Below are 16,580 nucleotides of genomic sequence, written 5' to 3' on the forward strand. Positions count from 1 at the left end.
TGACAGTCTAGAGAGCAAAGTGGGCTGGATTCGCCCTGCCCCTCTCCATCTCTTCCTGCACCCAGGCTCAGGCCCTCGTCAACCTCCCAGCCCACTTCTCAGCTCTGTGCTGAGAGGAGCAGCCCCCTTTCCCCACCCCGGGCTAATCCCAGCTTCTGGTGTGTCTGGGGTGGGGACGAATCCTGCAGTGGGTGGCACACAGTTCTGCTTTATAAAGCCCTGGACGTGTCCTGCAGGCACCAGGACGAAGCCTGGCACGGAATCTTTCTCTGGTATCAGTAACGGAGCCTCTGACCCCCAGTCGAGCCCACCCGCTGCCATGGTCCGCTACCGCATCCGCGTGGCCACCGGCGCCTGGGCCTTCTCTGGGTCGTTCAACCGCGTGCAGCTGTGGTTGGTCGGGGAGCGCGGGGAGGCGGCGCTGCAGCTGCAGCTGCGGCCGATGCGGGGCCAGGTCGGCGGGGAAGCGGGGTTCAGAGCGCGGCCGGGGCTGGGCTCCAGGCTTGAGGGCGGGCGGGACGCGGGAGGCTGGGAGCCAATGACAGTGCCAGCACGCCTGCTGGGACTACCTGGGAGAAGGGACGACTGTGCTTGAGTGGTGAGGGGGTCAGAGCCACTGCCTGGGCTGGGCTCCACCCCTTTCCCTCTCCCCTGGCCACGGTTCACACAGCCTCCACTCCTTTCCCAAGTGAGCGCAGCCCAGTGCAGTACGGGAACTGTGAGACAGTCCTCCAAGAGCCGAGAGCGCTGGCGCGGTGAGAACTCAGTTAGCAGGGGAGGTGTAAGTGATGATGCTCAGTCCCCGCAGTTCAAGACACCTCTGTCTTCACCCCGCGTCCTTCCTCCTCCTGGTGCGATGAGGCATCTCAGTCCCACCGCACAGGCACTGGGAGGAGGGAATGCTGTCTTGGAGGCCTTGTCACCAGACTCCACAAAGGACCCCTGCACCCCCAGTAAAAAGTCCTCTCCCAGGTTCGCGCTACTAAGTCTCAGCAGGTTCTGGTGCCCACAGGTGGAGGAGTTTGAGCAAGACGTCCCCGAGGACTTGGGGCCACTGCAGTTCGTGAAGCTGCGCAAACACCACTCCCTGGTGGACGACGCGTGGTTCTGCGACCGCATCACGGTGCAGGGTCCCGGCGACAGCGCGGAGGCCGCCTTCCCGTGCTACCGCTGGGTGCAGGGCGAGGGAGTGCTGAGCCTGCCCGAGGGCACCGGTGAGGGGCCGCCTCAGGGAAGTGGGTGCAGGGCCTCGGGACTACTGAGTGGGCAGGGCTAGCACTGCGGAAGGTCAGAGGGGCTTGAAACAGAGCTTGCTCAGCAGGTTAAGGGTGGACAACACAGAAAATGGGGGAAAGTTATAAAGTCCCAAAGTTATATATAGAATTAGAAAGGCTGGAGTGGGACTGACCGGAAAATAGTGATGTGTATGTAGCTCCCACCTGCGGAGAAGGTGAGCGCAGGGAATGGAGTTGCAGCAATGCTGGGAACAGAGGAGCCCAAGGACAGTGGCAAGGAGAGCTCTGTGTGACTGGGAACAGGTTAGGGCTGGGACAGGTGAGCTAGCACATGGATAGGGGGATAACAGGTAAGGGAAGCAATACATGATATGACTGGAGAGCTGGTTTGACTGGTAAACACAGAAGGCAACTGTGAGGGCAGGGAGCACACTGACTGGGGTGGGGATGGATAAAGATACCAAATATCGACTCTTTTACCTCAGGAAATAAGTACAGAGACAATTGAGGGAAATGACAGGTAAGAATGGAAACCTGAAATATATGTCTTTGAGGCACAAGCAAGTATAAGTACATATGAGCTCAGGATTAAATCCGGTTACCAAGTTGAGGATAGCTGAGATGAAGCCGGGTAAAGGTAGCAACATGGAACCATTTATTAGAGGTGGCACACATAGCATATCTTTCCCAGGGGACAGGTGATGGTGGAGATGGGAGATCAGAGGATGTAAGTGTACACAACTGGAAATATCATTTTGGAGAACAGGTTAACTAAGGGGTGGACAGGAGAGAACCAGGACAGGGAAAATTAACAAATTAATATGAGGTAATGTAGGATAGGGGTAGACATTTCAGCTGATGAAGAATAAAATTCACAGTTCATGTAGAATAGGGATAGATAGGCAAATTTGAGTTAAGGGTTAGGATAATGTATCAAAATGTTTTCTTTTTCTCTCAGGACAAATATGAAATCCAACATTGGTGAAATCAAGAAAAGGGCGTGAGGGAAGAAGTATAACTAGGGAATTGAGCCAGAGAGACAGAGCCAGAGAAAAAGTATTAAGAGTATGATGCCATACAGTTAAGAAACAGGAGATTGGAAGAATCCAGGGCATAGCATGAGATTGGATGTTGAAGGTTAATTGCCTAAATGTCTCCCCAGCCCGCCTGGCAGGAAACAATACCTTGGATGTGTTCCAGAAGCATCGAGAAAAGGAACTGGAAGAAAGACAGCAAATCTACTGGTGACCACCCTAGAAGCCTCCCAATTGTACCCCCTTCCCTGACAACTCCCTCCATCACTGACTTCCACATGCTCCAATAACCTTTGTCCCCATGTCCTAGCTGGGCCACCTGGAAGGAAGGGTTACCCCTGACAATGGCTGCTAGCAGTAAGGATGATCTACCTCCAAATGCAAGATTCCATGAGAAGAAGAAGCTAGACTTTGATTGGACAGCGATGGCAGGGTGAGAAAATGGTTAGAGTTAAGTGGGGCTGGTGGATCCAGAAACTGGTAGGATTTGGTAAATAGATGGTTTCACCCTTGTTTTCTGTTCTAGGATTATGGAGATTGCCTTCAAATATGTTTCCTCCCTCATGAGCTCCTGGAACTGCCTGGAAGATTTTGATAAAATCTTCTGGGGACAAACGTCTACCTTGGCTGGTCAGTGGTTTCTCAGATCTCAATAACACTTTAACGGCCCTTTTAATGAGCTATCTGTCACACTCCATAGTCCCTAAAACTTCTTGTCAAAAAAACCCCAACTTCTTCCTGGGGATCTCACAGAGGCCTCATGAGTGAAAATGTGTGGGCTGGGTATGGGGGAGTCACGTGACTAATTCCTGGGGTAGAGTCTGGAGGACAAGAACATCGGGTTGTGGTGAATACCCTCCTCCTACCCTCCACTCTAACACCACAGAGAAGGTTCACCAGGGCTGGCAGGATGATGAGCTTTTTGGCTACCAGTTCCTCAATGGCATCAACCCCATGCTGTTGAGACGCTCCACCTCTCTGCCCTCCCGGCTGGTGCTGCCCTCAGGGATGGAGGAGCTTCGGGCCCAGTTGGAAAAAGAACTCCAGGTACATCCTCCAGCCCTCTGCAGTCTTCTCTTAGTCTGTGTGGGGATGTGAAGAGATAGGGTAGGGACCAAGGTGAGTCAGGGAAGGGAGGCTGTTGTAACTCACTGTCCCTGGGTGCAGAGTCCTTGCCGGTAAAACCTAGAGGTGATAAAGTATGTAGAGAAAAGTATTGAGGTTGGATATAACCAATAACTTACACCACTGGGAGATGTTGGGGCAAAGAGTTTGGACACCTGACAAGGGGAGAGTTTGGCATACCTGTGGTACAGAATCAACTGGCATACGTAGTCCTAAAAAATGCCTCTGCCTCAGGTTAGGCTAGGGAAGATTCCTTTCATGGCGTCTTAGCCCTCCTTGTGAAATAAGAGGACTTGAACTTGATGCTTTGGTGCTTCCTTCACTCTGCCACTGGGACTCTGGGTCTGATGTAGGATAACGGCAAGAGAAGAGACTGAATGTCTTCACGTTTCTTCCTCTTTGCCTTGGTCCTGTACAGGCATGCTTTCAACTCTAATCATGCATATGTTCCTATTTTCATCAGAATGGTACCCTCTTTGAGGCTGACTTCATCCTACTGGATGGAATTACAGCCAACGAGATCCAAGGAGAGAAGCAGTACCTGGCTGCCCCCCTCGTCATGCTGAAGATGGAACCCAGTGGGAAGCTGCTGCCCATGGTCATCCAGGTGAGGTGTCCTGGGTATCCCCCTCCCAACACTGCTCTCTCCGCACCCCAACCTCTACCAAGGGACAAAGACAGCTGGCTCTTGTCTCCCACTCCTGCCTCACTCAGTGAGACCTGTCCTTGTCTCCAATCTCTCCTTTCTACCTGACAGCCTGCTCATTTACTTACCTGAAATTGCCCTTTTGAGAGTCACAATGGTCTCTGTTGGTTCTCACACTAAGACTACGCAATCTCTTTATCACCATAGAATTTGTGGAATAGCCCTTCTTTCTTAAACACATTTTCTACCTTGGTTTTAATGCATTTTCACTCTTACTGTTCTCATCAATAAATTGATGATTGATGAGAACTGTCAATTATCTCATACGTCCAGCTTCTTCCTGTTCTATCATCCTAACTAACACCCTCATCAGGTTTCTCGCATTCATACTGCACTCCCTCCTTCCAATTCCTGTTGCTTTGAACCTGACCGCCATGGCACTCACCCTTCCCACAGCTAGAGAGAGGACAAGTGGAAGGATCCTCATTCCACCTTCTAGATTATAACACCCTCGAGGCAACAATGAGCCACCAGTGTTTCTCCAAGAACACTGACCATAGTGTCAAAATCTGATGAGGCCATTGAATGCTAATTCCTCTTTATTGCAGATCCAGCCTCCTGACCCCAGCTCCCCAGCCCCACCACTGTTCTTGCCCTCAGACCCTCCACTTGCCTGGCTCCTGGCAAAGTGCTGGGTCCAAAGTTCAGATTTCCACCTACATGAGCTCCAATATCACTTGCTGCACACTCATTTGCTGGCTGAGGTCATCGCTGTGGCCACCATGAGGTGCCTCCCAGGACTGCACCCTGTCTTCAAGGTACATCCTCTACCCTCCATGTCCCATCTTGCTCACATCCCAGAAAAAGGAAACAACCTAACAGCTATCCAGGAATTGAAAAGCTTAAGCCAGCCCTGGCTGGTTTGGCTCAGAAGTTAGTGTGTTAGAGTGTCAACTTGCAGACCAAAAGGTCACAGGTTTGATTCCCAATCTAGGGCACTTATGTGGGTTGCAGGTTTGATACTCATCCCGGTACAGAGCTCTGCAGGAGGCAGCCAGACGATGTAAGAAGCATCAATGTGTGTCTCTCTTTTCTCATTCTCTCCCTCTCTTCCATTCTATCTAAAAATCAATGGAAAAATATCCTCAGGTAAGGATGAACAAAAATGAATGATTTAGTGAATGAGTAAATGAGTAAATAGGTAAATAAATAGCCTAAGACTTCTGGGTGAGAACACATTAACAAAGCTTCTTCTAATTGATCAAGCATTCATGTTATTTTAACAAGTCCTTATAGCAATTTATGAATGGAGATGATTGTGTCTGGACCTTGAGCCTTTTAGTTTTATTTCTAATCTTTAAATTTTATGTATTTTGAGATCATCATATATTCTCATGCAGTTTTAAGAAATAATAAAAAGAAACCGCATCTATTGTATTATGTCGGCTCACTTAGCATACATTCAGCCCTTATTGTAAGGCAGCTCTGATATTCTCTAGCAAAGTCTGGCATAGAGTAGGAATATAATTTGATAAAGAAAGGATTACTCTGCTTTCAGAGTTGGTATTTAACTGGGAAGACAATTGGCAAACATGAAAAGTAACCAGAGAACAGTATTTGGAAGTAGAGTTTGAAATCAAGAGAGACAACAATAAACGCTATATATTTTGTGGCGAATGCTCCACCACAACTTAGGAATCATTAAGTAGAAGATCAAAGGGATAAAAGAGCACCCAAGAGGTTATTTAACCTGCCCCATGAGAGGTGCATTACATAGTAGTTAGATAAATGGAAAGGAAAATGCAAAGACTTTGTAATGAGAGGAAATAGTATTTGCAGCATCCTGGGTGCAAGAAATATAAGTACATTCTAAGTAGGAGATCTGAATTGTGTTTCTTCCAGGAGTCTCACCCTTTATCCCCAAACCTGCCTATCAGTAGTGGTGACCCTTGTGGGTTCTGGGGTAACATAGACCATGTAGACACTAGCAGAATTCATTGATCTTGAATTACATTGACTTCATGATGTCTTTGCATCACTATTTTTGTGTATCTTAGTGGTTGCACCCACTTTTACACTTTCATATTTACCCTTCACAGTCCCCTCTACACATGTCTCCCCTCACCATAACAAATTCATGCCGTGGCAATAGCTAAATTGTGATCAGGCCACCCAGGAGGGCTAAGCCTGCCCATTTCATAAAGGTTACCTGTGTAGGCTCTGCATTCAGACTGCTGGGGCAGAATCCTGAACCCTGGCCTCAGTTCTTACATGTGTGTTCAGTGTCTTCATCTCCAAATGGGCATAATAGGAGCTCTGTCACGGAGTTGACGAGGATAACAAAACAGTGTGACCCAGGGTAAATGCTACAAAAAAACTCCCACAATATTTCTTGTCATTATGATTAGTTCTTTGTCTTCTGGTATCTTCTCTCCTAATATGGGCTTTGGGTTTTATGTGACACTCAGCATCTTTCATGATCTTTGTAAAATTTCCGACCAATGTAGGTTACTTTGATATGTTAGTATCAATGATACCACTTGGGTCCTTCCTTCTCTGTAGCATCACTAACTCACATAAATACCAATATTGCATGAATACTCCATCTCAGAATGAAGGCAAAATTATCTACAACCAAAGGAAATTCACATGAGGATCAGAAGGTCTTTTTTTTTTTTTTTTTTAATGTTTTTATTCATTTCTTTAGAGAGAGAGGAAGGGAGAGACAGATAGAAACATTGATGTGAGAGAGAAACATCAATCGGCTGACTCCTCCACACCCCCCACCAGAGACCAAGCCACATCCTGTGCTTGTGCCTTGACCGGGAATAGAAACTGGACCTCTCAGTTCATGGGCTGACATTCAATCCACAGAGCCACATAGGCGGGGCCAGATGACTTTTGTTAAAGGCCAAGGGAAAACAGGAGAGATTAACAGTGCCTAACTGGTGGTGTGAGTAGATTTGACAGCAGCCCCTCTGCTGATAAAGAAGATAGATCAAGATGATTCTTTTAATTCTGACTGGAAGTACTCTACCCAATTCAACCCCTAACCCCAATATTTTATACATGCAAGTATAAAAAAACTAGAGATTGGAGGAGTAGCTTTGAAAATTAGTAAAAAGGCTAGTTTAAACTGTAAGGATGTATATGATAGAAAAATTATTTTTAAAAAGCAAAAGTTAAAGAACTGTTTCTCAAAGGACAGCTATCCTAGAAGTGGAAGTAATAAAGGTAATGAGCCCTGGCCAGTTTGGCTCAGCAGTAAGAGCATCAGCCCATGGATTGGGGAGTCCTGGGTTTGATTCCTGCTAAGGGCAACATACCTCGGTTGCAGTTTGTCCCCGGCCCTGGTTAAGGTTGTGTGGGTGGCAACCAATTATGTGTCTCTCTCACATTGATATTTCTCTCTTTTTCTTCCTCCCTCTCTCCCTCTTGCTCTATCAGAAGATAAAGAAATATCTTTGGGTGAAGATTAAAAAAAAAGAAGCTAATGATAACAGCTGCTATTTAAGGACGTCTGTGTACTAGGCAATGCACTGAACACTTCATACATTATACATAAAAGCATCACCACCACGCTTGAGATGGGACATATTGTCATCCACTGTAAACAGATAAAGAGATGAGCACTTAGAGGGTTAGTTACCTTGGTCAAGTATCAAAGTACGTTGCCAAGAGTACATTAAAATCCTGGTCAATCCAACTTCAAAGCTCTAGTCACAGGGCAATAGGAGAACATGAGACTAAGTGATCAGAGAAGTGGGAGGACACCAGCCTGCGAAGGCACCAGTAGGGGAGAAAGTGTCAAGAGGAAAGAAGGCCACCCTGCTGAGTGCCTCTCCCTAATAAAGCACTCAAGCAAGTCCTCCATAAACCACACCCTCCAACCTTCTCCATCCAGCTCCTGATCCCACACACCCGCTACACCATGGAGATCAACACACGGGCGCTGACCAAACTCGTCTCAGATGGAGGTTTATTCGATAAGGTAAGGAGGCAATGGAGTGTGGAACCACTTAAGCATTTAACTCTGCATGACCTCATGTCACGTTCAAGATCCCAGACCGAACTGTGTGAATGTCGTGACTCAAACTCAGGAGCTTGTCCCTTTATACTCAGGTCTTTAAATGTGAGAATCCCCCATCTGAACCTCTTGTATACTATGCTCTGTTTTCCTCCTCAAGTCCTCTTATCTCTCTTGTTCCAGGTTACGAGCATCGGTGGAGGGGGCCATGTGCAGTTGATGCGTCGGGCCCTGGCTCAGCTGACCTACCGCTCCCTCTGTCCTCCTGACGATCTGGCTGACCGGGGCCTGCTGGGAATCCCAAGTGCCCTCTATGCCCAGGATGCTTTACGGCTCTGGGAGATCATTGCCCGGTGGGTGAGAGTGGGAGCTGAGAATCGAAGGGGCAGTGGGGACAGTGAGAATGGAGCTCTGGCCTGAGGTCAGCATGGGGCAATAGGAAGATGAAACAAGAAGTTTCCAACAGGAGGAGCAGAGAACTCAATCCTTGGAGAGATGAGCAACAGTGAGAAGACAGTGGGAGGGTCTGAAGATGGGGAGACTGAAATGGACAGTGTACGCAGGCAGAGTTGTGGGGGGGGATCTGGTGGAATCAGGAATCTGGTTATGAAGTGTGACTATGAACTATGTGAATGGAATTCTTAAAACTAATGATCCACATTTTCTTTCTTTATAAACGAGTATGTAGACAGAGCTTGGGGATGTCCCCAAAGGCAAGTTTTATAAGTTTTGTCCCCAGATACAGTGAGAATCAGATGGGCAGAGGCCACAGAAAAGGAATAGTGGTCAGAGGCTACAGCCTTCTACTCTCAAGGAGTTCAGCTCCCTTCACCTCTGTGCAGGTATGTGGAAGGGATCATCCACCTCTTCTACCATGAGGATGACGTCGTGAGAGGGGACCCTGAGCTGCAGGCCTGGTGTCGGGAGATCACTGAGGTGGGGCTGTGCCAGGCCCAGAACCGAGGTGAGGTTCCTCCCCGGAGAAGGGAGCTCCTTGGACACTTTGCCCAGAGCCCCATTTCAGCCTTGCCCTTCTGGAGTCATAACCCAAACCCCTCATCACCCCCTCTCCCTCCACTATGAAGCATCTGGATCTAATTCTCAGCTCCTAAGACTCAGGACAATTCTAGATTGTCCTCCACAGAGACCGCCATGCCTTTTTGCACAAGGCCCTATTCTGCCGTGGGACCTAATAAGGCCAGAACCACAGCCAGTGAGGAATCTGCCCAGGCCAATGCAGACTCTCCTAATGCTTCTTTATTTTCTTACCTAAGGCTATTAGGTTTGGAGATTATTTCCACCAAAGCCCATGACAGTCCACAGTAGCTTTCCCTCCTTTCTCCTCCTTCCTGCTTCTGTCCAGCACAGGGAGAGGATCCAGACATCCTGCACACCTGCCACAGTGCAAGGTCATTTCTAGATGTAGTCTCAATACTGTATAAATTTTTACTTAAACCCACTCTCAGTGCCATGATCCTTGGAATTCAAGTTTCTTAGGCAAAAGTGCTTCCCGATTAGTGAAATACCTTCAGGTCCTCTACCCCATTTTTAAAAACTTAACTTTATTGTTGAATGTATTACAGATGTCCCCTCTTCTTCCACCCATTGACCACCTGTCTCCCGGTCCCATCCCCCTCCTGCCTTCCCCACACTATTGTCTGTGTTCATTGATTGTTCATATATGCATGTAAGTTTTTTTGTTTATCTCTTCCCACCCTACCTCCCCCCTTCCCTCTGAGGTTCCTCAGTCAAACAACAAATTTGTACTTCTTAATCCCTTCACTTTTTTGTCCATTCCTCCCAACCCACCTCTCATCTGGCAAACAACAAAAAGACCTCTGTATCAATAAGTCTGTTTCGTTTCTGCTTGTTCACTTTGTTTGTACATTTGATTGTTGATAGATATGTATTTATTGCCATTTTGTTGTTCATATTTTTGATCTTCTTCAAGAAGACCCTTCAACATTTCATATAATACTGGTTTGGTGGGATAAACTCCTTTGGCTTTTTTTTTGCCCATCAATTCTAAATGATAGCCTTGCAGGATAGAGTAATCTTGGTTGTAGTTCCTTACTTTTTATCACTGGGAATATTTCTTGCCACTCCCTTCTGGCCTGCAAAGTTTCTTTTGAGAAATCAGCTGTCAGTCCTATTGGAGCTCCCTTGTAGGTAACTAACTACTTTTCTCTTACTGCTTGCAAAGTTCTCTCTTTGTCTTTAACCTTTGATAGTTTGATTACAATGTGTCTCGGTGTGGGCCTCTTTGGGTTCATCTTGTTTGGGACTCTGTGCTTCCTGGACTTGTATGTCTCTTTCCTTCACTTAGTTAGGGAAGCTTTCTTCATTATTTTTTCAAATGGATTTTCAATTTCTTGCTCTCTCTTTTCTCCTTCGGGCAATCCCATGATGTGAATGATGGTATGCTTGAAGTTGTCCCAGAGGCTCTGTACACTATCCTCATGTTTTTTTTGTTTTTATTTTATTTTTTATTTTTGCTGTTCTGATATTCCAAATCAATAGTTTGCTTCTTATATTCCAAATCAATAGTTTGCTTCTTGGTTTCACCTACTCTACTATTGATTCCCTATAAATTATTATTTTTTCAGTTAGTGCTTCCATCATTTCCGACTGGTCATTTTTTATGCTCTTGAGGTTCTCACTCAGTACATTGAGAATCCTGCAGCCTTCATACGGTGGAGTATAGTAGTAGGTGTCCTGTAGGGCCCAGTGGCCCAGCCTCCCTGATCACCCCAGCTGGGCTCTCAGGGTATAACCCTCTGTGGACTGTAAATACCTCTGTTGTAATGGAGTCTTGATTGTTGTTGGCACATCAATGAGAGGCATTTACTCAGGGTGGTCAGCTGCAAGGGCTGGCTGTCACTGACCACAGACCTCTGACTACCTTGGAGGATCAACTGTGTAGGGGCCCACCACCCAGTGCAAGACTTACTGTCCAAACCTCTGGTATCCACCAAGTCTACACCTTGAGTGTGTCACTTGTGGATGAGTCGGGTGGTGGTGCTTTGATGTGAGCTGATGCTGCCCACTGGGTATGTTGGCTCTGAGGCATGATCAGCCACTTCCTGTGTTCTACCTGGAGTCTACCAGGCATAAACTACAAAGCGATCTGCAGATGGCTGCTTCTTGTGCTGAGCTTGGAGGTGCCCAAGCAAAGCCAAGTGTATATTAAGACTGGCTGTTTCTAGTGCCAGGCCTGGGCCCACTTAGCAAGAGATATGGGGCTTTCTGAGGCCAGGTGCTGCTTGTTTGAAAGGATTTAGAAAAATCTGAAGTAGGAGCCAAGATATTCCAATTCTATGGAAAAATATCTTGTGTGGGGCAAGGCCTCCGGGAGTCACCAGGGAGGGGCAAACAGTGTGAACCACGTTGCTGGAGTCCCACATAAGGTGCCCTTCTGTGGGCTCCATGGGGGAAGGGCTCACCAAAGGAACAGTGGCCTCTGGTCTGTCTTTCTGGAAGAAAGCTGCCTCTCTAACTCTTGCCCCAGTGCCAAGCAACTCAGTTCTTACCCGTATGTCTCTGGTGCCTCTCTAGCTGCCTCCCCCACACTGGAGACTGGAGGGTGCAAGTCAGAGTAAATCTGTGTGTGGGCCCTTTAAGAAAGTGCCGGGACCCACCCAGTGTGGCTCAGTGGATTGAGTGTCATCCCATGGACTGAGAGGTCCTGGTTTGATTCCTGGTCAGGGCACATGCCGAAGTTCAGGGCTCGATCTTTAGTGGGGGGTGTGCAGGAGGCAGTCAATCGATTTTTCTCTCTTACATGGATGTTCCTGTCTCTCTCTCCCCTCCTTTCTCTCTCTCTAAAAAAAAGAGGAACTGTCTGCGAATCCTACAGCCTCAGCCTCCTTCAGCTTCAGTTCCTGCTGGTTTTCATAGCCAGAATTTAAGGGGCTGTCTCTTCCTGGCACTGTGATTTTGAGCTGAGGGCCTGGTGTGGGACAGGAACCCCTCACTCCTCAGGGAGGACCTTCACAGTTGAAGTATCCCTCCTGATTTTTACCCACCACACATGAGTGTGGGACTATCCCCTTCGTGACTCCACCCCCCTGCCAGTCTCGATGTGGCTTCTTGTCTAATTTCAACAGTTTTAGGACTTCCATTCAGCTCGACTTTAGGCAACTTTGAATGATGGTTGTTCAGTAGTTTAGTTGTAATTTTGATGTGGTTGTGGGAGGTGGGGAGCAACGTGTTTACCTGTGCTACCATCTTGACTGGAAGTCCTCCTGATCCTCCACCTATTTTTAATCTATAACATGAAATTGCCTTCCTTGAGCTCTTCCTTGATTCATATTTCTCTCTCTAGTACATATAGGCCAGTGCGAGTATTTTCAATCACCCTTTAGCTCCTTCCCTCGAATATGTTGAATCCCATCCACTCCCTCTGTGGGATAAGTGTAGGCTATAGCTAGAGCTATTATACATAACCAGGTGCACTGGATGCACACATCAGTAAACCACACGCTTACTGACAAGTGGATTCCTACCTCGAAGTTCTGGGGCTGTACCTTCCCCATCCACCCACAGCGCCTCGTCAGCCCGTCCAGGACCAAAATTTTTGTAACACTTCTCAGTTCTGTCTAGCAGGCTCCACATGCTCCAAAAGACCCTTCTCATTTGGTCTTGCTTGCTTCTCCCCATGAAATATCCACATTAGAGCACTTATAGTACTTATTTGAATATGAGCTTCAACCTCTTGCACCCGCATTGTTCTTTCTCAGCTCTCATGGTTCTCTTATTGTCACCATTCTCTCTTCACCCTCACTAAAGGCAGTGTATTAAGATTTTCTCTTCCCAATATATCCTAAGAAGCCTAAAACACCAATCAGAAAGAATATATGTACCCCTATGATCATAGCAGCACTATTTACCATAGTTAAGATCTGGAAGCAGCCCAAATGTCCATCAGTAAGTGAGTGGATAAAAAAGCTGTGGTACACTTACACAGTGAAAACTATGCAGCTGTAAAAAAGGAAGATCTGTTACCCATTGAAATGACATGGAGGGACCTGGAGAGTATTATACTAAGTGAAATAAGTCAGACAGAGGAAGACAAGTACCACATGATCTCACTTATTTGTGGAATATAATGAACAAAATAAGCTGACGAACAAAATAGATCCAAGACATGGAAGAAGACTAACAACATCAGAGGGATGGGAGGTGGGAAGGGATAAACCAAAGAACTTTTATGCATAGATGCATAACCAATGGACACAGACAACAGTGCAGTGAAGGTGGGCGGGTGGTGAGCAGTAAGGAGGATGGGGGGAAATTAAGGAGGAACATGTGTAATACATTCAACAGTAAAGAAAATATGAGAAAAGAAAAAAGGATTTTCTCTTGCCAGACCTATGCCTTCAGAAAGCCATTTAATCTCTTTGACTTTTAATGTCCTTTCTTTAAAGGGATTAATACTTGTCCCAAATGAAATAATGAATGTGACAGAGTTGAAATAGGTATAAAGTAATCAATATAAATTGATTGTGGTCATATTCCTTCTCCAAAATACTGCCTCCTTGATATGATGAGCAAGTACAATAGGTGAGCAGGTGCTTAAACTCCTTAGCACCATCTCAACTGTAATGAGTGCAGGGGGACCATTGACTTGATGTTCTTCCAGCTCCGACATGAGTCTATGACTTCTCTTGTTTTTCTGCCTTATATCCCAGATACCTGAAATCACTTTGTGGAAATAAGAGGGTAACCTCAGTATTTTTAACTACTATTGGAGAGGGTAGGAATTTTATTAAAATAAAACAAACCTAGAGAAAAGTTAATGTTATCAATCATAGGCAAACAACTTGAATATTTAGTGATGTGATGTACTGTAAAATCAGCACACAGAACAAAACACATTGCCATGCCCCAGAAAGCCCCTTGCATTTTATTCCAGTCCTTGCCCATCCAAAGGTAACCACTTCATACTGCCCAGGTAAGTTTTTTACCTGTTTGAACTTTACACAAATAAAAATATAAACATGCACTCACTAAGGTCTAAAAATATGTTTGAAATTTGCTCATTTTGTTGATAAACGTAGCATGTAGTTCATTGTTCTCACTGTATACTATTCTATTTTGTGAGTATGACACAGTCTTTTGTCCCCCTTTCTCCTATTGATGTGCATTTGGGTTGTTTCTATTTTGAGGCTATTAATGTCATTGCTGCTGTGAACATTGTTGTGTGCGCGTTTCTGTTGGATATGTACCCAGAAGTGAAATTGATGGATTGTAGGATATGTGTATGTTCAGTTTTAGTAGTTTGTGACAGTTTTCCAAAGTTCTTATATATATGTAGACTCCCTCCAGAGAGTATATCTTCTCAAATATTTCAAAATATACTTTAGTAAAATTGGTGAGTATGTTGTTATCACATTATGAGTTTAAGTTGTATTCTCCCACTGACTAGTAGACCTAAGTAAGTTTTCCTAGGTTTAGTAGTCATATAGATATCCTCCTATTATTATTACTCCTTTGCCCAGTTTACTTGTGGGCCATCTACCTTTATCCTATGAGTTTTAAACACTTTTTGAGTACTGGATATTTGACCAACCAGCCTCTCAGACCTCCCTACTCTCTACCTTATAATCATAGCTACAATTTACTGAGGGACTTTACATGGACCATCTCCTTTATAAAGTAACTATTGTCATCTGTATTTTCAGAGAAGCATAAATAGAATCTCAGAGAGGCTAAGGAATTCCTCCAAAGTAATGCAGTTAGTCAGCAGCAGAGCCAGGACTGGTCCCTTCACTAAATTTTCAACTATCCCTTCTTGACTTCTCATATCTCCTTTTCCCTGTGTTACTTATACTCTTATCACTATCTAACATACTATGTGTAATTTTACTTAGTTATTCTTTTTATTATCATTATTCCTTACTGCAGTCTGTTTGCCCACCAACAGATTCCCAATGCCTACATAGTGTTTGATACATGGTAGTTCAATACTTTTTGAATAAATGAATGAATGAACACTCACTAGTTCTAATATATGAACATGTGAAGACATCAGCATTTATTTCCTTGTCTTCTTTGGAACAGTAGTTTCTAAACGTTGTGGTTTTCTCTAGGTTTCCCTGTCTCCTTCCAGTCTCGGGCTCAGCTCTGTCATTTTCTTACCATGTGCATCTTCACATGCACTGCCCAGCATGCAGCTGTCAACAAGGGCCAGGTATGGAGAGCTGAAAGCCTGGGTCTCTAAAAGAAAGCATCTGAGCTAGAGGTTACTTGAGGGAGAGAGTTGGGGTCTAGGGTCCTGAATCAGAGTTTCTGAATGACTCCAGATTCTTCTTCCCCCAGTTCGACTGGTATGCCTGGATCCCTAATGCACCATGCTCAATGCGGATGCCCCCACCCACCACCAAGGAAGATATCTCGATGGACACAGTGATGGGTTCACTACCTAATGTCTTCCAAAGCTGTCTTCAAATGACCATCGCATGGCTCCTGAGCTGGTCACAGCCTGACATGGTAAGAAGGGACCTCTGGAACTCCAAGGGGACTGATGACTGACAAGGAGACATTAGGGTGAGGCACTGGAGTTTGGGTTCCTGTTTCTTAGAACTAGAAGGTGATTATCCTTTCTTTCTGCTGCAGGTACCCCTGGGGCATCACAAAGAAGAATATTTCTCAGGTTCTGAGCCCAAGGCTGTTTTAAAGCAATTTCAAAGAGATCTGGAAAACCTGGAAAGTGAAATAGTGGCCCGGAATGAGCAGCTAGACCTTCCCTATGAATATCTGAAGCCCAGCCTCATAGAGAACAGTGTCACTATCTGAGACCAAATAGTTTACCCTTCACATACTTTAGGCCACCACCATGGTTAACATTTGCCCCCTAATATTTACTTTCTATGTGGGTCTGAGTTAATATGGTTCTATTTTCTCTTGAGTTCCCTGCTTAAATACCTCACGGGCATGAGGCATTGTCCTTAGGTCCAGTTTCCCTAATAGAATGGTCTTTAACTTGAAACCAACTTCCATAGAGAAATCAACTATCTACCATGTATCGTTTTGTTTTCTCTGGAAATTTTGCCTTCTTCATTTATCATAAAATCATTATGTAATGACATCATATTATCATTGATATAAGTGATTTAAAATTTTGTCTTAGGGTGGAATCAGTGTTTTAATACAGTGGGAGATAGAAGTCAATTCCATTTCTTCCCCTGATCTGGATAACCAGTTATCACAGTATTCTTTATGAAGAGCCCACCCTCCCCAATAATCTATATACTGACATAAATCAAGTTGCCATCTATGAATAACACTGGTTCTTAGCTGTCCAGTAGTTGTTATACCACACTAACATAGCTACAAAAGCTTTGTCCTTAATGTAACCTGCCATTTCATGACATAGTCATCCAATTCGTTCTTTAGAAGGTAGAGGTGTTTTGGCTTCCCTTGGGCTTCTGGCCTTCCATATGAATATTGTGATCAGCTTTTCTACTTCCACAAATAAAACCTCAATGATTGTATTGAATTGGCTATGCATC

The 16,580-nt window shown here is 45.4% G+C and overlaps 1 protein-coding gene across 1 annotated transcript; it reads left to right on the forward strand.

The window, feature by feature from the left end:
* Positions 1-319: 319 nt before the first annotated feature.
* Positions 320-15,864, forward strand: LOC118634597 (polyunsaturated fatty acid lipoxygenase ALOX12-like). The gene is made up of 14 exons (XM_036269231.1): positions 320-454; positions 1,013-1,214; positions 2,398-2,479; positions 2,580-2,702; positions 2,796-2,899; positions 3,156-3,316; positions 3,858-4,001; positions 4,649-4,858; positions 7,945-8,031; positions 8,251-8,420; positions 8,910-9,031; positions 15,159-15,259; positions 15,388-15,558; positions 15,685-15,864. Exons 1-14 carry the CDS (start codon positions 320-322, stop codon positions 15,862-15,864), a joined length of 1,992 nt encoding a protein of 663 aa, XP_036125124.1.
* The last annotated feature ends 716 nt before the right edge of the window (positions 15,865-16,580 follow it).

Source organism: Molossus molossus, unplaced genomic scaffold (assembly GCF_014108415.1).
Source record: "Molossus molossus isolate mMolMol1 unplaced genomic scaffold, mMolMol1.p scaffold_m16_p_19, whole genome shotgun sequence".
In the NCBI taxonomy this organism is placed as follows: domain Eukaryota; kingdom Metazoa; phylum Chordata; class Mammalia; order Chiroptera; family Molossidae; genus Molossus; species Molossus molossus.